This window comes from Moschus berezovskii, chromosome 27, assembly GCF_049115385.1.
Source record: "Moschus berezovskii isolate FMDL1 chromosome 27, NW_MosBer_1.0, whole genome shotgun sequence".
In the NCBI taxonomy this organism is placed as follows: domain Eukaryota; kingdom Metazoa; phylum Chordata; class Mammalia; order Artiodactyla; family Moschidae; genus Moschus; species Moschus berezovskii.
Window position 1 is genome coordinate 11,641,366 of NC_142486.1, and position 20,808 is coordinate 11,662,173.

General features: G+C 40.8%; 1 protein-coding gene across 9 annotated transcripts in view; it reads left to right on the plus strand.

Moving 5' to 3' along the window:
- Window positions 1-20,808, plus strand: part of AUTS2 (activator of transcription and developmental regulator AUTS2) — a 1,225,668-nt gene that overhangs the window by 362,928 nt on the left and 841,932 nt on the right. Inside the window, exon 1 of one of the 9 annotated variants that reach the window (XM_055409993.2) lies at window positions 15,136-19,663. The exons of the other annotated variants lie outside the window; for them this stretch is intronic. Coding sequence (XP_055265968.1) covers window positions 19,616-19,663 — 48 coding nt within the window. The 5' untranslated portion in view covers window positions 15,136-19,615. Of the gene's footprint in view, window positions 1-15,135; window positions 19,664-20,808 lie in introns of those variants that run through there. 9 annotated transcript variants of the gene reach the window in all.

Sequence of the window (20,808 nt, forward strand, 5' to 3'; positions counted from 1 at the left end):
TTAAAAAATGGTATAAGCATACTGAGAATCACCTCTCAGATCACCTTGTAATCAAGCCCTGCCACATGACTGGTCCAGTGTTCCAGGTGAAGACCAAATAATGTCAAGATGTGCTTTATACATATATATTTTGAAGGAGTTTGAATAAAGTCATCCACAGATGGTAAAGGTATGTCTTGGCAGTAAGTACTGTATGGACATACTTAGGGTAAATCCCAGATGAGAAAGGGCAGATTTGGAGAAGATCATAGCAGTGAGTACTGTACTAAATTTACAAGGAAGACTTTTTCTTAGTTCCAGCAGTAATTGCTTTAGATACATATCTAAGTGCAGACTTCAGTATTGTGGCAATTTTAGTTACTCAGCAAAACAGTTTTACACAATTACCAAGGGACTCTCTTAAAATGACCTCCTAAGTCTGCTAACCAGCAGTTGAGGCTAATAAAGTCTGCTTATCTTGACTTCTTCCATCCTCTGATCTGCCCTTTTGAATTACCCAGATCTTGGTTTTTGGTTTGTTTTTAGGTTGTTTGAGCTGCTATCATGGAACCAGTCTTCCAAGAGCTTCTTCATATCTGATGTGGATTTGGGGCTTATGCTAGAACATCTTGATTCTGAGAGCCTTGCTAGTATTAACTTCACATGTTTCTTGATTAGGCTAATAATAATAAGTTAGCCAGTGAGAATATTCCATGATTGCTTCGTGTCTTAAGGCTCCCCCTTTTTTTGTAAAACAGCATTGTAATTTTTCAGTGTTCAGAAAATAGAAAGGTTGAAGTTTCTGAATTCTTGGCCTTATGGATCACAGTTTTGTTTATTTACTTGTGCTCTGAAGTTGCAGAGCCAGAGAGACCCTGATGCTACCTGAAGAAGTATTTAAAACCTCTGACGACTGAACTGGCACAGTGAGTCTCTCTGATACTACGGAGAATGGACAGTCGCCGTCCATTTTGCACTTGGTTCCTTTGAGGATTCAGTGTATCCACACAGTGAATTAACTAAGCTGTTTGAGAAACAGCCAGTGCCATAATGAACACTTTTATGCTTTTTAAAATGACTGTGGGTAGTCTGATCATGGTGATTCCAAAATGGCAGCTGGATTTTCATTGCTCTTCTGGGACTTGCGTTGAGAAATATGCTTTTAGCTGATATTCCTCTTAAATAGGAATTCATTAGGGGTATCCATTAGCCAATGAACTATAAGAAAAAAGGGCACTTTAGTTATTTTAGAGAGGAAACTGCTATTAGCTATTTATATGCTAGGTGAATTTGAAGAATTCTTCCCCCATCCCAATCTGGAAAATTGATTTTAAAGTCATTCTATTTTATTTAGAAAGAAGGAAAAGTGGATTATTTTAGTAGCTTTAAGTCTTGTGTTTCTGCTATATTTATCCAAAGAGAAAGTATTCAAATTTTAATTTCTAGGTACTTTATTTGCAAATTAGTTTTTGTTACACTTTTATGGCAGTTTCTTATTTCTAAGGATTGAAGCTTTTTAATGTAATTTTCCCTGCAAGGGATAACATTTATGTATCTCTTCTTCCAAAAACTATTAAAGAAAGTGTAAAAATGTAAATGTATACCTGTGATGTTTATCTTTTAAATATTTTGTGCTACACAGACTTTCTGGTATAAAAATAGCAAACGGATGCTAATCAAATGAAAGCAATAAATCCTGAACACTCACTAAACTATTAAGATATTATTGTGACTTCACATGGAATTAGTTGATGGGCAGCGGCAGGTGTACGAGGTCTCTCCCTTCAAACATCAGTGAGGTTGGGACAATTTAGGGGGAGGAAATTAATTCTTGAGTAGTGAGGGTTTTTTTTTTTTTCCATTTTTCTCTATTATTTAAAATGGAAGTACAGAGAAGCATGGTAAATTAAATGAAAATGTGTTGCATTTAACTTTGAATCATAATGTTGTCTAACTTGTGTGACCTTGGGTGTGAGTTTTTGCCTTTCTGTGTCAGTTTCTCCGTCATCAAAATTGTAGCTTTGGACTAGATCACGGTTCCCTTTTATGTGTTTTCTTGGGAAATGTGGTAGCACCCTAGGAGCCTTATAAAGTCACAGCATAAACACAGTAAGCATGTGTCTTACTACCTGCCTTCCAGATCTACTTTACAAGGTTTGTGGCAAAACCTTAATTTTATAATAAAACACATTGATGACTAAAAGGAATATGAATGTATTCATACATATACATACATGAATGTATGTATGTATATGTATATATGTAACTCCAAAATTGAAAGAAGTATTATGCTAACAGCAGGCCACAGTCCTCTTGTTGTTTTTTTTAAATTTTCATTTATTTTTGGCTGTGCTGGGTCTTCATTGCTGCATACGGGCTTCCTCTAGTTGCGGCTAGCAAGGGCTACTCTCTAGTTTCATTGTGCAAGCTTCTCATTGCAGTGGCTTCTCCTGTTGCAGAGCACATGCTCTAGGATGCGTGGGCTTCAGTAGTTGTGGAGCCTGGGTTTAGTTGCCCTGAGGTATGTGGAATCTTCCTAGACCAAGGATCAATTCCGTATCCCCTGTATTGGCAGGCAGATTCTTAACCATTGGACCACCAGCAATGTCCATCCTCTTGTTTTATATTCACTCTTTTCTATCATTAAGGGTGCTTTGGTAGACAAATTTGAGAATCAGTGCAGTGCATTGACAGTTTCTTCTTCTGAAGTTATGAAACCACTGAACACGTTTACACTTTGAATTCCTCTCCTCCCTGTCATAAATCAGTGGCATTTTTCTAAAGCAGGGTTCGTGTATTTTATTTTCATGAAACCTCTCAATGTTGTTTGATAAGAACTCTGCTAAGAGATCTTGTCCTGAATAGAGGGTGCTTAGTGTTGGAACTGAGGGCTGGTGGGTAAGAGATTAAGAGCAATTCTATAAGCACACTAGTCTCATCAGATGCTCCTTTCAAGCCTCTGCCCCTCAAAGGTGATTCTCAGAGACCCATTATAAATGTGCTCCCCCCCCTTTCCATTTTGCCTGATTCTGAGCAAATGGGAATCCATGCTTCTGAATTTAGTGATCCCTCCCGCCTTTCCTCCAATCTTCAGCAACAATATAAATACTCTTGATGGCAGCTGCTGTATTAAGCCCAGGAGCTTAAAAGATTAAAGAAACCACTAACAGCAATCAGGAGGAAGTTTAAGGGCCTTTTTTTTCTGAAGGTTTGTGTTTTCATTCTGGTGGTTGAGTAGAAAATTGCAAACAGGTTGTGTTCAGCAGCTGGAATGCTCTTCAACATCTGGGGAAACCCAGCCTTCTGTTCATTTTCCATTTGTTGTAAGGGTAGCCTGCCTGAGGTGAAAACTGCAAGCAGATAATAGAATTCTTTGTGTGAATAGTTACTAGAATTTCTGTTTTGTAGGAATTTCTTCATAGCAATGCCACCCTGTCTTTCATTCTTCCACTAGCTTTTCTGAGCACTTAACTTTAGGTCAGTTGCTATAGAGAGACCTGAATAGGTACCTCCTGAAGTCTTGCCCCCCGAAACAGAAATTGTCTGGACTCTTAGTGAATTCCAATTTTGGAGTGAAGAGCTGGTCTGCCCCTAGACTTCTGTCTGCATGTGGCCCTCAGGCATTGATCCTTGGGGATTTAGGCTGTTAGAACCCGTGCATTTCAAAAATGCATGACTGGTTCAGCCTTTGTTACACATTTGTTTCTTCTTCCTTCCCTTGGTTATTTCAGTGAGTGTGTCTGAGGAAATTCAGAACACCTCTTGACTTGGTGGTAGATCCTTAAAAGCAAAATTTGACAATATTCTTCATCAAATCAAAGGTTTGAAAGTTCCACCTGTTCTACTGCACCCTTCCTCTTTCTTTCACCTTCACTTTTCCCACTTGAGTTAAAACTTTAGAGCTAGGTCAGGAGTCCCCGCAGTGCCTTCACGCATTGAACAGATAATTTAATTAGGTGGCTGTTTTCTCAGGGGGTTCATAGAGAGAGTGCGGCTCATGGCAAACTGCAGAGTGCTTGTTTTTTCTTAACCACACTCAAAACCATTTTTAAAAATGTAGTATGGTGGCCAAATAAAGCAGGACTCTCAGTTTAATTGCTATTTTTAAACAACTTTATTATTTTAAAGATGGAGAAAGAAAAGCCTAGAGGAGTTTTGCTTAAGCCAAGGTCACAAAGCTGGTCAGTGGCCCAGCCAGGTCTAGAACCTATTCCTCTTGAGCTGTTTGAGAGGATCACGTTCTCCAAGTGGCACTTGTGGTCCCAAGTTTGCACTGATCAAAGGTTTCATGTTTGGACTTCAGTATTTTAGAATTATTAAAGCTAATCTCGCTTTTGGATAAACAAATTTTGAAGGTTTGTGTGTGAGAACCCATTGTCATGGCTGGAACAGCTCTTTAAGAGGAGCTCCCAGACGGATCGATGTGCAATTGTTTTGTATCACCATGTTGAATTTCCAAGTAAATATGTTGCACATATTGCTTAGGCTATCTTCATGAGCAATGAAACCTGTGCTTAGGAGGCTAAAGATTATGAGGGACTGTTCTTTCTTTTTTAAAAGCAATTTCATTCCTTTGTTTCTTTTGCTTTTATTTTCTGTAGCCTCAAGGGTTATGCATATATGTTAGAGGGTGATTGGAGAAGGGTGCTATCATAGATGTCTCCACATCAGTGTTTCTTTTATATTATTAGAACATCATCTCTTCTGCTACCAAAGAGGGCTGGTGGTTAGAAATACAGTACACTTTTGGACGATGCTTTCTCCTAAGCTGATCCTTGCTATTTTTCCCTCAGTATATTATGTATGTTTGTATGTATTATTTTAATTAATGTGTAATTGACATACAGCTTTTTCTTAGTTTTAAGTGTACAACTTAATGATTCTATATTTATATTGTATTATGAAATGCTCACCATAATAAGTCTAGTTAATATCCATCACCATATATAGTTACAGAATTATTTTTCTTGTTTAGAAAGCTTTTAAGCTCTGCTGTGTTGGCACCTTTCAAATATGTGATACAGTATTATTAACTATAGTCACCACCATGGTGGTTTATTTATAACTGGAAATTTGTACGCTTTGGCTATTTTCACCCATTTTGTCCCCCCCTCCCGCCCCCGTCTCTGTATCTGTGACCTTGGTTTCTTCATTGCTGTTATCATCGTTTTTGCTGTGTGCTTTGTTTCATGTTTAACTTAGTTTTCTTAGCAAGGTTCTGTGTTTCTCTAATTTAAGGGGAAGTCATTCTCTGCCATTAATATATATCATGTGCCAGGCACTCTCTGGTAGTTTTCAGTAGTTCTCCTGAGAACTTCCTAGGATAGGTATTGAAGGAAGGAAGGAAGCAGTGGCCTGAGGTTGTGTATAACTTTTCATCATAGACCTCGAGAGTACAGACCTGGCATTCACATACAAATCTAATCTAAACCTAGTGTTCTTTCCAAAACTCCACAGTTGCTGCTTTGCCTTCTCTTTCTTCTTTCACCTCGCATTTTGAACATGCACATTGTGCTGGCATTTCACCCCAAGGAATTCCCAAATTCTTTCGTCTAGAGCATGACTTTCCAAAGTCTTTTGTCCTTCTTCACACAGTTAGGAATGCCGTTTATATCATGATCAGGCATACATACTCACATATGTACAAATGCACATACACACTTGTACTTACATAAACCACTATGAAGTTGAGACGTTCGTTAAGTAATAACTTGCTGCATGAAGTATACTGTGACACTTAGTTTCCTGTTCTCTGTGTTAATACACACACGTGCATAGTCACACACATCCATGTCCTGTGGTGATCACCCACTAACTTGGTCTTATGACTAAGGACATGTGTAGCTGAGAGATGCTTACCCAGAATGGAGCTCTCTAAATCTAAGGTGGGGTGTGTGCTTTCCTCTTCCCCATGGGTTGTTTTTTTTTTTTTTTTCACTTTTTCAAAATGATTATTTTTATTATTTATTCATTATCTGATTCAAGGGTAACTCCCAGAAATTTGTGATAAGCAGTATAGCAGATACTTAACTTCTGAACAGTTCTTCAAAAGTAACCTTCCTATGATTTCTCTAACATCATAATTCCAAGCTTGAAATCTTTTTAAAGTAAACCATGAACTTAATTACACATCTTTCAGATCTCCATGGTCACTACTTTTATCACATCTCATTATCTTTCCTCATGTAAACTATTTTAAAATAAAATTTTAATGGAGTGTAGTTGACTTAAAATGCTGTGTTCATCACAGGATTTTGAGAATTATCCTTTGGAGTACAGAGCATAAGAGTAGAAATTATGTGTATTTATTTACTTTTTTACATAATATGATTGTTTTTATTTCTCCCTGAGTAGTCAAGCACGATTGGATAAAATCTTCTCAGTACTGACTTAGACAACCTCAGTTGGATCCTTAACGTTTCTGTCAGTCTTTCTTTTTTTTCCTTTTTTTAAAAAATTGCTTGTTTTTAATTGGAGGATAATTACTTTACAATATTGTGTTGGTTTCTGCCATATATCAACATGAATAAGCCATAGGTATACATATGTCCCCTCCCTCTTGAACCTCCCTTCTACCTCCTAATTCCATCTCACCCCTCTAGGTTGTTGGGAGTTATGTTTAAATTTATTGTTGTCTTTAAGCAAGACAGATTGAACGTTGTTGATGTTTAGTATGTGAGTTGACAGTGCACTGTTAGTCTGTGGGACCGTTAGGTGCTGTCCTGAAGGGAGGGTAGACAGCGTGGAAGCTCCCTCAGCATCTTGCTCATGTTCCATTGTGTGGCTCATAAAGTGTGTTACCAGCTTATGTTACTTACTTTTAATTAAACTAACACAAGAAGGACCAGCAATTTTAAAAAAAGTCCCTTCAGAGATTCTATGGAATGAGATAATATAAGGACAGGGGAGCATCAGGTAAATGGCTGAGCTGATCCTGGTGTTCTTTTTGTGAGCTCCTTATCAGCCATGTTGCTCGGTACAAATAGCAGCTGTATAATCATATCTTAGAAGAAGTTGGTCAAAAGTTGAAATTATTAAAAAACAGTTGGGGACTTAGGTTTATAGTCATGATCATTAATAATTGACCTTGCCCTCAATGAAAGTTGCATGTTGAGACAACTTAATGGGTAATACCAATATGTTGGTTAAAACATTAAAAAGTGTGTTCATTTTATCTTTACTTACCTTCTTATATTTATTTGTATATTTTAAAAATATTCAAAACTGTCAGTGCCGTGTAAATATCTGTATCCATATTGGGGGAATATGCTTATTTTTTTTTTAGGATACTGATAAGGGTATGTAATCAAAATTATGTGGATACCATTCATGTTCTGAAGAACTATCAGTAGAACTGTTAATAGATATCTGGGTCTAGATGAAGAGAAGTGTGAAAAGATGAAGAAGAGACAGAGGATGTGTGTGTACAGATTAGAGAACAACTCTCCTTGGGGGAAGATTCAGTTCCCAGGGCGCATGGCTCTTGTCAGGGTTTGTCTAGTCAAAGCTATGGTTTTTCCAGTAGTCATGTACAGATGTGAGAGTTGGGCCATAAAGAAGGTTGAGAGTCAAAGAATTGATACTTTTGAACTGTGGTGTTGGAGAAGACTTGAGAGTCCCTTGGACTGCAAGGAGATCAAACTGGTCAATCCTAGAGGAAATCAACCCTGAATATTCACTGGAAGGACTGATGCTCAAGTTGAAGTGCCAGTACTTTGGCCATGTGATTTGAAGAGCCAACTCATTGGGAAAGACTCTGATGCTGGGAAAGCTTGAAGGCAGGAGGAGAAAGCCTGACAGAGGATGAGATGGTTGGATGGTATCATGGACCCAATGGACTTGAGCTTAAGCAAACTCCAGGAGCTGGTGAAGGACAGGAAAGCTTGATGTGCTGCAGTCCATGGGGTCGCAGAGAGTTGGACATGACTTAGTGACTGAACAACAACTCAGTCGTTCATCGTGGATGTGTCGCCTGCACAGGTAAGTGTATAACAACCCTTAGGATGAGGTACTAAAGAGGAAAAGAAGAGTGATGGACAGGAGACACTGATGAATGTAGTGAGCGGCAGAGGTAGTCCCCACTCTTATTTATTGACTCATCCAGCTCATGTTCATGGAACACCCATTCTGTGCCAGCCGTATTCTCCAGCAGGAGTTGGCAAGTACGCCTGGCAGCCAGACTTTACCTGGGGTCTGTTTTTGTAAATAAAGTGGTTTTATTGTTTTTGTTTTAGTTAATGTTTTTATGTAATTTCTGTGGCGGCTTCTGAGCTATAATGGCAGAGTTGAACAGTTGCAACAGAGATAGCATGACATGGGAAACCTGAGTGTTTACTGTGTGGCTTTTTGCTGCAAAAGGTTGTGGCCTCTGTTCTAGAAGATGAATCAGTACTTGCTTCTGGGCCACATGGCAACTGAGCCAGGGGCTGTTGGCCTTCTCTCTTATGTGCCCTGCTTGGCAGAAGACACCTCCATCAGAGCTGTGTTAGGGTGCATTAGGGCAGAGGAACAGAGTTAAAGCATGGGGCCACAGCACGTCCATTGCTGGGCAATGGATCTGCATCGACGTGCAGTGCAGAGAGGAGAACAAAGGGTAGAAGCCTGTAGACCATGAAAATCCAAGCTTCCCAGACTCTTCTGACCCTCACCTCCACATTCCTTCTAATTCTCCATTCTCATGTTCGGACCTGGAACCTTGTTGTCACCTGGGATTACGCTTCCTTGGAAATCCTTAGCTCCAGTGTTATCCCATCACCACAGCTCCACAGTTTGCACCTTGCTTGGTAAAGCTATCTCTTACTTCCGTTCTCTGCTGTAATAAATAATTCTCTGGACTGTTTACATATTTGTAAAACCTTTTCTTTTTGTAAAATCTGAAGACTTATTAAATTGTACTGATTTATGTTTCTTGTTCCCTTATTACAAAGTAACCTAAAGACAGATTATCTTGTTTTATTCATTTAAGTTTCTATAAAACTAAGTACTGTGTCTGATATATAGTAGGCATTCTATAAATAACTGTTTAATTGAGCCAGAGAATGGTAAGAAGATGAGCGTTTGAATCCAGGTCTGTCCTGCCTCTCAGTACTGTATTCTGCCCTCCCTCAGCCTTTGGTCTATTTATTTTTAGCCTGATCTGGGTGAAGAAGGGATTGTTCAGCAAGTGATGTCATTTGAAAGGTGCTTTGTCTATTTTTCCATATTCAGTATGCTATTAGCAATGACTTTTTATTTTGTCAAAATGAATTTTCTCTTTTACAAGTAGAGTTTCAACAAAATAATTTTAGACAACATCCTAAGAACATTTTTGAAGATGATATTTCAGGTCTACTTCCCCCCTTTGCTTTAAAGAAAGTATATACAGCTGTATTACTAATTGCTGCACTCGAAGTAGAGACAGATGATACGTATGTTTGTGACAATTTTCCAGAGGGAGAGCTAAGTAACCAGGCTCATTTTTCCATAATGTGAATGTTATTCACAAACTATTACCATAATTGATGCACCAAGCCAATGTAGGGTAAATAATGTGTTGTGTGTGGGAAGCAAGCTAGTAGTCAATGAATATTAAAGAACAAAACCTCATTTTAACAGAGAAACTGTAATTATAATCATTCTGAATTCATACTGCAAAACCAGTTAAAATAACTTGGCTGCCATTTCTGTATGTAATTCTGTGTAAAGGAAGTAGGTATGCAAGTAGAGTTGTATAGTAATATGTATGTGCACAACCATATTTTTATATAAAGACACAGGGCCAAACTTCAGAGTATGTCATTTTTCAAAGACATTAGATGCAGAAATGAGGGGAACACATGCAAAGTTAATCAGTCATGTTTATATTTATGGAAAAGAGTTAATAATTCTACTTTTCATAATTTTAGTTCTCTTACTTTTGTTTTTGTATGGATACATGTTTCATATTTACCTGGGGTGTCTTTTTTTTTCTTCATTGACCAAATCCCAAATCGAATTCTGTATTTTCTTCAAACTTCCCTTTTTCCATAGCAAGCCTTCCTCTTCCACCTCTCATCCCTCTCTCACTGCCTTCTGCATACTCACCAACTTCTGTGTGTGGTGTGTTGATCTGCACTTTGGGGATTTGTTGTTTTGTAATAGGAAGTCATAAGTCATTTCTTACGTGGATCACTAGTCTCCTCAACCAGACTGCCATGTCATTTCAGGAAGGAATATTTCTGTTGGTTTGTGTGTGTGTGTTTGTCTTGTCTGCCTCGTGGTGCATGGTTAATGCTCTGTTGTGTGTGTGTGTGTGTGTATAGATCCTTCTTGTCTTCCTCATGGAGCATGGTTAATGCTCTGGGTATGTGTGTGTGTGTGTGTGTGTGTATGTGTGTGTGTGGTTCCTTCTTGTCTTCCTTGTGGAGCATGGTTAATGCTCTGGTGTGTGTGTTTGTGTGTGTGTGTGTGTGGTTCCTTCTTGTCTTCCTTGTGGAGCATGGTTAATGCTCTGGTGTGTGTGTGTGTGTGTGTGTGTGTGTGGTTCCTTCTTGTCTTCCTTGTGGAGCATGGTTAATGCTCTGGTGTGTGTGTGTGGTTCCTTGTCTTCCTTATGGAGCATGGTTAATGCTCTGGTGTGTGTGTGTGTGTGTGTGTGGTTCCTTCTTGTCTTCCTTGTGGAGCATGGTTAATGCTCTGGTGTGTGTGTGTGTGTGTGTGTGTGTGTGTGGTTCCTTCTTGTCTTCCTTGTGGAGCATGGTTAATGCTCTGGTGTGTGTGTGTGTGTGTGTGGTTCCTTCTTGTCTTCCTTATGGAGTATGGTTAATGCTCTGGTGTGTGTGTGTGTGTGTGTGGTTCCTTCTTGTCTTCCTTGTGGAGCATGGTTAATGCTCTGGTGTGTGTGTGTGTGGTTCCTTGTCTTCCTTATGGAGCATGGTTAATGCTCTGGTGTGTGTGTGTGTGTGTGTGTGTGTGTGGTTCCTTCTTGTCTTCCTTGTGGAGCATGGTTAATGCTCTGGTGTGTGTGTGTGTGTGTGTGGTTCCTTCTTGTCTTCCTTATGGAGTATGGTTAATGCTCTGGTGTGTGTGTGTGTGTGTGTGTGTGTGGTTCCTTCTTGTCTTCCTTATGGAGTATGGTTAATGCTCTGGTGTGTGTGTGTGTGTGTGTGGTTCCTTCTTGTCTTCCTTATGGAGTATGGTTAATGCTCTGGTGTGTGTGTGTGTGTGTGTGGTTCCTTCTTGTCTTCCTTGTGGAGCATGGTTAATGCTCTGGTGTGTGTGTGTGGTTCCTTGTCTTCCTTGTGGAGCATGGTTAATGCTCTGGGTATGTGTGTGTGTGTGTGTGTGTGTGTGGTTCCTTGTCTTCCTTATGGAGCATGGTTAATGTTTCCCATGCAGGTGCTGAATCCTCAGTAGGTACTGTTGGTTGTCTTTTTGTACATCAAATGCTACATGATTTTTTTTTAATATTTAAGTTTTGTGCTTGCTTCCAGTGTATCTAAAAAGTACTCTAAGTGGAAAGAATTAGATCTTGTTGGCGTGCAGTTTTTGATGGAACACTTCCTTAGGAATGTGGAGTATGGCTTATGTGTATATAACCCCTCCATCTCTGTCAATTCTGAAGTCAAAGGGAAAGATGCTGCTTTCATCTCTTGGTATTGGATGTTTTTGATACATACAGTTTAGACACAGACAAGGTGATAGGGTCAGAGTTTAGATATTTTTGTATTTGTAAAAAGATCATTATGTGTCTCTTCCTGTCAACCTTTTAAAAACAACCCCCCCTCCAATGTTGGTCCTGTTTTTTGTTGTACTTGGTATGTTTTGGTAATTTCCTTCAAATTACCTGTTCCTTTTAGTGTCTGGGCTGCTGCTGCTGCTGCTAAGTCACTTCAGTCGTGTCCGACTCTGTGTGACCCCATAGACGGAAGCCCACCAGGCTCCCCCATCCCTGGGATTCTCCAGGCAAGAACACTGGAGTGGGTTGCCATTTCCTTCTCCAACGTGTGAAAGTGAAAAGTGAAAGTGAAGTTGCTCAGTCTTGTCCGACTAGTAGCAACCCCATGGACTGTAGCCCACCAGGCTCCTCTGTCCATGGGATTTTCTAGGCAAGAGTACTGGAGTGGCTTGTCATTGCCTTCTCCGAGTGTCTGGGCACCTGTCACTTTTTCCTTTTATAGTGATGGAAACATGGGCAGTTTCTGATATGCTTTCTTAGCTCAAATTCCCATGGCCCTTAATGTCAGACAGAGTTAATTATTATGTTTTTATCAAATTGGACACATATTCATACAAGAAAAGTGAGTAACCAGAATGTCCCTTCACATCTTGCTTGTGTAGACCGAGTGAGCTAGTGAAAGGCGCTCAGTCGTGTCTGACTCTCTGCGACCCCACGGACTGTACAGTCCATGGGACTCTCCAGGCCAGAACACTGGAGTGGGTAGCCATTCCCTTCTCCAGGGGATCTTCCCAACCCAGGGATCGAACCCAGGTCTTCTGCATTGCAGGCACATTCTTTACCATCTGAGCCACCAGGGAAGCCCAAGAACACAGAACCCATAGTGTCAAGCTGTGTAGCCCTTCTTCCCAAAAGAAGGTTATCGGTTTCCTGCCTTTAAGGTAATCTTAAATGGTTTGACCTTTGTGAGGGCTTTTTGGAAAATTCTGAGGAAATAAAAAAGCCTCACGGAACCTCAAGGAATACTAGGTATCAAAGATCACCTCTATGAAGCTAATTGGCTCAGGAATTAAGCATACTTTGTTATACTTCAGGGGTAGGACAGTGTTCATATAGCTTACTCTGTGATACTTTGGGTTTTCTTGCCCAGATGATGATTATGACAAGGGAGGAACATTACCCAGAAGTAGACTCTTCAGAGGAATGTGGAGCCCTGAAGCTGACCCTTCTGGAGGTTAGTCTCACCCTCCAGCCTCCCTACAGGATGGCTTGGTGTCCTTGGATACCTTTCTCCTACCTGAGAATCCTGGATGGGCCTTTGGCCTGATTCCCTCAAGGACTCTAGAAACTACTTAGCTTGGAGTGGTGCCGTTGGACGGAGTCTGTTCTTGGCAGTGGGCCTTGGCTCTTTTTCCGACTGGGCTCGGTGCCTCTTAGGAGCTGAGAGGTCAGATCCAGATAACACAGACCTGATTTCTGCCTCCCGAAATGCTCAGCTGATGTGCGCTTCTCCCTCCCCTGAGAGCTTAAGGAAGAACACATTTATCATGGAGGATCGTGAGTAGGAAAGAACATGCAGCCTTCTTTTCTGCTGAAGAGCAGAATGTATTGTAGGATAAAAATCTGTTGTAGTTCGGCTGTATCTCTTTGTTGTTGGTGTTCAAATCATTTTAAGCTCTGTTGTTAAGCTGAACTTCTGAACAGTTTCATTTGCAAACTGAAGGATCAAGGGAAGCTTCTGTAAAGAGTTGAAGTTTGGGATGAGAATTGTGAGCTAAGCAGAGGTAGGGTGTGTATGTGTGTATGCAAAGCATGTGCGTGAATGCATTTTCTGGGTTAGGCAGGGACTTGCAGGGTTGAAGAAGAGAGGAAATTTCATCCCCAGCAGAGGAAACACCATGTACAAAAGCTGGAAGAGTCTTGCCATTTTTGACAGATAAATGAATTCTTCTGAAGGCTTTATGAGAGCTGTGACCAGCCCTGTTCGCTGAGAAAAGAGAAAGTCCTTGAGCGCCCATCGAACCTCTTCAGCCTCTCTGAACGAGCGTTCAGATGCTCTGCCAGAGGAAATGGTGTGTTCCAAGTGCAGCTGCAGTGGAAAAGGGTTCTTTCAGTGCAGCTGAAGCAATTCTTCCACAAAGATCATCCGATTTTAACAGTACACTGTCTGTTTAAAACAAAACAAGAAAGGCGGGTGGGAGTTGGAAGGAGAAGGAGTTTATGCCAGGAAATGAAAATGAGTTTTTGCAGAAGCCTGTCTTAGTTGTGGTGTCAGAGTTGAAAGGGCTCAATTGCTGTTTTCTTATATCTCTGTGTCTGTTTTTGTGGACTTTTTTCTCCAGAAAACACTGAGGATAAAATACCAGTCATATTTTATTAGAGAATGCGCTCTTATTGTCAGTGATGGCTGCCTGGAAGCTCATAAGCTGTGGCATCTTTCCTTACGTACGTTCACTGTGGAGCTGGGCAGAGGTGGTGCCTTCTCTTGTCTTCTTCCTCCCTTCCTGATGGAACATCAGGTTTCGAATGTAAGCAGAGGATGATTGAGTCTCTGTTACAGCAAATGGAGTTTCTGAATTGAAGGCTAAGTAGTGAAGTTTCTAGCTGACTATAGCTAGCTTCTAAACAAAGGTTAGGAGGTTGTGATATAATTGAAAGTGACACTAACTTATCAAGTTCAGTGCTGATTCTGGAGCTATGTTAACTGCTTTGCAAAGCTATGAGGCTATTTTAATTTTCACAGGAATCATCATTTGAAGTTAGGTTTGGTTACCTTCAGTTTACAGATGAGGAACTTGAGGTTGAGAGAGATAAGTGACTAGTTTCCAGTTATACCCAGCACTTAGCATGGCCAGGGCTGGAACTGAAATCCTTTTGTCTCCAGAGCTCTTGCCTGTATCCACTGCCTGCCACATTGTACTTTCTCCTGTAAAGTAGGTTTTACTCCCTCCCTCCATCAGTTTTAGGCCTTCCCCTCTTTTAAGAGACTTAAAAAAAACACAGGCAAAAGTCTACCCCTTGAATTAAGCTTCATCTCCTTCCTTGGGCTTCCCTGGTGGTTCCGCAGTAAAGAATCCACCTGCCATGCAGAAGATGCAGATTTGATCTTTGGGTTGGAAAGATCCCCTCAAGAAAGAAATCGCTACCCACTCCAATGTTCTTGCCTGGGAAATCCCATGGACAGAGGAGCCTGGCTGGCTACAGTCCATGAGATGGCAACAGTCGGACACAATTTAGCAACTGCACCACCACCACCTCACTTTCCATTGAGCAGTAACCTGTATTCTTGCAAATGTTAGGTATTTGTTGGATAAATTAAATAGTTTTATTTTATCATCCCTTGATTCTTAGAGAATTTATAGTTATTAATTCTGTCACATGGTTGTACTGTGTTATCTGAGCTATGTAACAGTCTTCCCAGTTTTCTCAGGGGTGGCCCTGCATGCAGTAAGATGATGCTCAACAAAGGAGCCAGAGCATCTCATAGATCCAGCTTGGCTACAGCCCAGGCATGAGACCTTGGTGACGTTACTTTACCTTTCTCAGTTTCGTTGATTTCATCCTTGTAGTGTTTACTTCAGGTAGTTTCTCCGCTTGGGAGATGCAGTGTCTATCAGGATACAGGTGCTGTACTCCTGTGTGCACATTATTTTTTGGTGTTTCTGAAAGGGATGGTTAATAGAAATTCATTAAAAAAACATTGTGTGTGTGTGCTCATTGTGCTAAGTCTCTTCAGTCATGTTCAACTCTTTGTGACTCTGTGGACTGTAGCCCACCAGGCTCCAGTGTCCAGGAGATTCTCCAGGCAAGAATACTGGAGTGTGTTGCTGTACCCTCCTCTAGGGGATCTTCCCGATCCAGGTATCAAACCCACGTCTCTTTACATCTCCTGCATTGGCAGGCAGGTTCTTTTAGTGTCACCTGGGAAGCCGTATGCATTGTTCAATTGGTAATTCTTTCTTAAAAAAAAGAATCAATTTTTGGCTCTGCTGGGTCTTCATTGCTGTAAATGGGGCTTTCTCTGGTTGTGGTGAGCAGAGGCTACTGTTCATTGCTGTGCATCGGCTTTCCAGTGCAGTGGCTTCTCCTGTTGTAGAGCATCAGCTCTAGGGTGCATGCGCTTCAGTAGTTGGTGGCACATGAGCTCAGTTGCCCCTTGACATGTGGAGTCTTCCTGGACCAGGGATGGAACCTGAGTTCCCTGAATTGGCAGGTAGGTTGTTAACCATTGGACCACCAGGGAATCTCCATATTATTAAATTCTTACATTTTGTTTTTCTTCAATCAATGAATGCCTGCTAACAATTAAAACGTGATCAAATGGGGAGTTTATTATTTCTTTTTACATAAAAAGAGACCCTTATGCTCAAAATTAGACAGTATTTGTTTTTATGAACTTTTAAAGTCCTTTTCCAAATAGAATGAATATTCACTAGGGCCAGAAGTCTTATGACTTGATTATTCAAATGACTTTTTGGAATCCTTCATTTTGTTACTTTTTCCCCGTTTCCTTGAGTGCTTGGATTTATAGTAAAGGGGGAAAAATCACAAGGAAACAAATTAACCTTCAAAAAAATTCCCAGTCTTCCACCGTCTGTCCCCAAAACAGAATGCTTTGCCAGCACGTCTGTAAGTAAAGTTGGTCAGTGGCCACCCTGCTCTCTTTCCCCTCCCCATTCCATCTTTCTGTGATGCTGCTCCCTCTTCTGTCGGTCTGCAAGCTCCTCTGGGCTCACTTCTTTCCTTTCTGAGCCTGCATTACATATGTAATCCCCTCACCACCCCTCTCACCAGCACCCTCAGTTCCTTGAAGGTCTTGTCCTTTTGTTCCACTTGAGAGAATTAAAACTCTGTTTGGGTGGTGTTATATAGATCAGTGGGCCTCGGCAGCTGTTGGCTTCCTCAGTATTGCCCATCAATGCGTTTACTGAGTTCACTTTCTTTCTCCCCTTGGTGGAAGTTCCAAACTCTCCCCGCTCAAAGCTAAAGGATATCAAACATTTATCAAGAGCTTACTATTTTAGAGAGAATGTACTAAGGACTTTCCCAGCACTGTTTCATCTCCACTCTTGCCGTGTGACCCAAGTTCTAAGTTCTTCCTCCATCCTGTCCGACAACACTGACTTAGCATCAGCTCTGCCGAATCTCTGTGCCAAGCCACTGGAGACCTGCAGTTTAGAAGGAGATGCAGAAGAGTAAGTAGGCAAGAATAATATTGTATGATAAATGCCAAGAGGAGGTAAGTTCAGAATATTATAGATGTGCCCAGGCCAAACTCAGGCTGAGGATAAGGAAAGCTTGTTGGAGGAAGTGACAGCTTAAGTACCAGTCTGAAGGGTGAGAGAATTTGATTTAGGTGATGTGACTGTGCTTAGTTGCTCAGTCATGTCCAAATTTTTGCAGCACCATTGACTGTCCGCCAGGATTCTCTGTCCATGGGGATTCTCCATGCAGGAATACTGGAGTGGGTTGCCATGCCCTCCTCCAGGGGATCTTTCCAAACCAGGGATCAAACCCAGGTCTCCCGCGTTGCAGGCGGATTCTTTACCATCTGAGCCACCAAAGACATAAGGAGTGTTCTAGAAAGAAGAGCTACTGAATACTAGAAAGATTCAGGGATTTGAGAGAGGCCAGTAAGAATAGAATCCTTTTTTCCTCAGAGGAAATAGAAGCCTTCAGGTATGAACTTCATTTACGTCATCTCCCACCTCCTAAGTGGTTTATACCCTTACTTAATAATTCAAATTAGAATCCACAAAGATCCTTTATTGTACATGAATTTTAGAGGATGAGTTTTGACACACTTGTTGTCAATTTTAACATCAAGTTTTATTCTGGACTTAGGCAGCTGCTCTGCTGGAATAGTATTAGAATGTTAGAGTGTGTGTAGTAGAAAAAACTTCTTCAAAAATATGGGAAGATTTATAATTATTGTGATGTAAGTATAGAGTGTTTCGGGAGGGATTTTCAGTGGTGTGAAAATGTTAATCGCACATTTTGTCTGACTCTTTGTGACCCCATGGACTATATGCCGCCAGGCTCCTCTGTCCATAGAATTTTCCAAGCAGAAATAGTGGAGTAAGTAGTCATTCCCTTCTCCAGTGATAATCACTCCTATTATTTTGAAAGCTCAAATGAAGCTACTGCTTAGCCCAGTGGTGTGTAGTAGCAGGTTAAAAAATGAGAGCATATTCCCTTTCCATAAAGATATGTTGTTGTTCAGTCACTAAGTCGTGTCTGACTCTTTGTGATCCCATGGACTACAGTGCGTCAGGCGTCCCTGTGCTTCACTATCTCCCAGAGTTTGCTCAAACTCATGCCCATTGAGTTGGTGATGCCATCCAACCATCTCATCCTCTGTCACCCCCTTCTCCTCCTGCCCTCAATCTTTCTCAGCATTAGGGTCTTTTCTAGTGAGGTGGCTCTTCGCATCAGGCAGCCACAGTATTGGAGCTTCAGCATCAGTCCTTTCAATGAATATTCAGGGTTGATTTCCTTTAGGATTGACTGGTTTCATCATCTTGTAGTCCAAGGAACTCTCAGGAGTCTTCTCCAGCACCACAGTTCAAAAGCATTATTTCTTTGGTGCTCAGAAGATATGTAGTAAATGATATTTAGGTCTCAGCCAACATTATACCCTCAAAACCTTGCCTGTGGAAAATCTTGACATGCCTCAAAAGAAGGGTCTGTAGGGATGAAGTGCAGATGGCCTTTTGTAGTTTAGAGAATCCTGTAGAGTTTATTTTAAAATCCAGATTAATCTTAATTGTTTTGTATTTAATAAATATTATCAATTGTTACCACTTGGGGTGGAGATCCCAGTAGGGGTATGGAGAATAGGGACGAGGGCCACAGCATATTATTAAGTATTGTGAGAATCCCTATCCTCCGTGTGCCTGATGGCCTCGCTGCAGCGGTGCAGGCGTCTCCCCTTCACGTGTGCTAACGCCACGTGCCTGTGTTTTGCTTCTCTTTCTCCATTCCATTTCTGGCCTCTTGTAAAGTGAGCGCCATCATTCTGTTTCACAGTTTTCCTTGAAATCTTGAAAAGTTTAGCTAGTTAATAGTAGTGAAACAAAAAACACTGTCTTTACATTTATTTCTGTGGCAGAAAGGAATGTATGTATAAGTGCCAATCATTTTACCAAGCTGTTAGTTCTTAAGACTGAATACCAGGAGCTGTTTTGGCAGCTAGTATAATAGAAGCAAGAGGGAATGGTAAGAGAAGGCTGTTCCAGTTTCTCTTTCTCAGACTACACAGGATTGAAAGATGTTGTTTCAGCTGGAGAATTTAAAACGGGTTCTTACTCACTTTTTGCTAAAAGAGACTGGGCTGTTTTTAGTGTTGTAATCTTCTGTAGGCATGGAGAAGGGTCACCATCTGATCTTGTTAAGGAGATCATGAGGTTAAAGCTGTGGCAGGGTCCTTTCTCTAAACTCTGGTTCTTGTCAAAATAATGTTTGGCCAGGTGTTAATCTGTGTCCTGAGGGGAAGTTCTGGAATTCTTTATTCAACCCTGGGGGTAGGGGTAGGAGGAGGAGTTGCCCTTCTGGGAGGGGACTGGGGCCAGGACCTGCCTTTTGCCTTTACTGACATGTGCCATTTGTGATGAAGGCGGCTGAAGCCCATTTGAGGAGTTCTCCTGTCAGCCAGCCAAGAGAGCAACCCAGAGGGAGAGAGAGGAGGGAGAGGCAGACAGCTCAGCAAGGCAGTCCTGGAGTGCAGTTTCCGGAGCGAGATCGCACTGCGCTGTAGGCACCAAGGGAAGGTGTATAGGGACGTTAGCGGGACAGAGGCCAGATTAATAGTGCATTTTCTGGTGTCTTTCCCTTCGGCTCCTCCTTTGAATACTTGTCATCCTTTGGAAAACTCAGCATCTGGAAGAAGCCTTTGCTGAAAAGCGAGTTTTTCTTCGGCACTCTACTGTTTTTGTTTTTTCTTTTTCTCTTTTTTAAATTTTTTCCCCATCTTCTTTTCCTCTGAGAGCAGGAGGTGAGACAATGATCAAGTCAAGCTGGTTCTATGTTAAGTTCAAGTATGCAGAGAAGGTAAGTCAATATGTTTTCTCTCCCCAAGGGAAACCTGCCACCTCCCTCCAGGCTTCTCATGTTGTTGAGCTCCTCTGGCTATTCAGGGAAGCAGATGAACCCAGAAGCTTTATTTGTGAATGTGTGTCCTCTGCTTTAATGATTCCTGGATGAAATGCAGGCTCTGTACTTGCTGTCTGACCTTGCCACTGACCAAGAGGAAGGAGTCTTCACATTCCTTTCCAGAGGCATTATTTAGTGTTTAAAGAAGAAAAATTATGAAACTGTAGTAACAGGGAAGACAGGCTATACTTCTTTAAATTGAATAGAGAATTTTCAAGAGGAATATTTGCTATGAAACTTGGTACATTTTTGCTTCTGAAAGAAATTGACAGACCCTTCCTGTTAACCTGTAGTTTGCTTAGTCAGAAGTTTGTATCTTTTCTTTCAGTTAACTGACTTGTTCATTCATGTGTAGAAGAGCTTTACTCTTTGTTGTTCAAATGTTATTTGGGTACAGAAAGCATCCCCATCATTTTGGCTGTTGATGAGATTATCTTTTTACTCTATTTTGGGGGGTTATATTTTAGGGAGGCAGTGAACTTTGGCTGTATCTGAAATTTGACTATTATAGTACACTGTTTTAATACATCATGACTAGGCTTTGAAAAAGAAGTATATACTTCCTAACACATCTAAACTTACCTGAAGCTGTTGGCCATCATTTTGGTTCTGCATCTGTATATATCACTTCTGTTGGGAATTTACAGCATTAGTAGTGAGGTTTCCAGGGGCATCCTAAAATGCCTCCCTTTTGTAATCCTTCTTTCTTTGCTTTGTTTGTTGAAAACACTGACTGTAGAATTAAGCTGAGACCCTAGAGAATGGAATCATGATACGGCAAGATGGAAAATTATGATGGTTTTCGTCATAATCTTTATGGTTCCATATATATATATATGTATATACATATATAAGCATATTGAAAAATTCTTCCATTTTTCTAGTTTAATTGACATTAGTACACTTGGGGCTACGTTTCTCCACATTGTTATTTTCTGTGTAGGTTTGTTTCTGCTGTGTTTTGTGACAATGAAATTACTTGCTCTTTACTCATAGTCAAAGTATAGGATTTTTATTTAAGAAATCCATTTCCCATTTTAGAC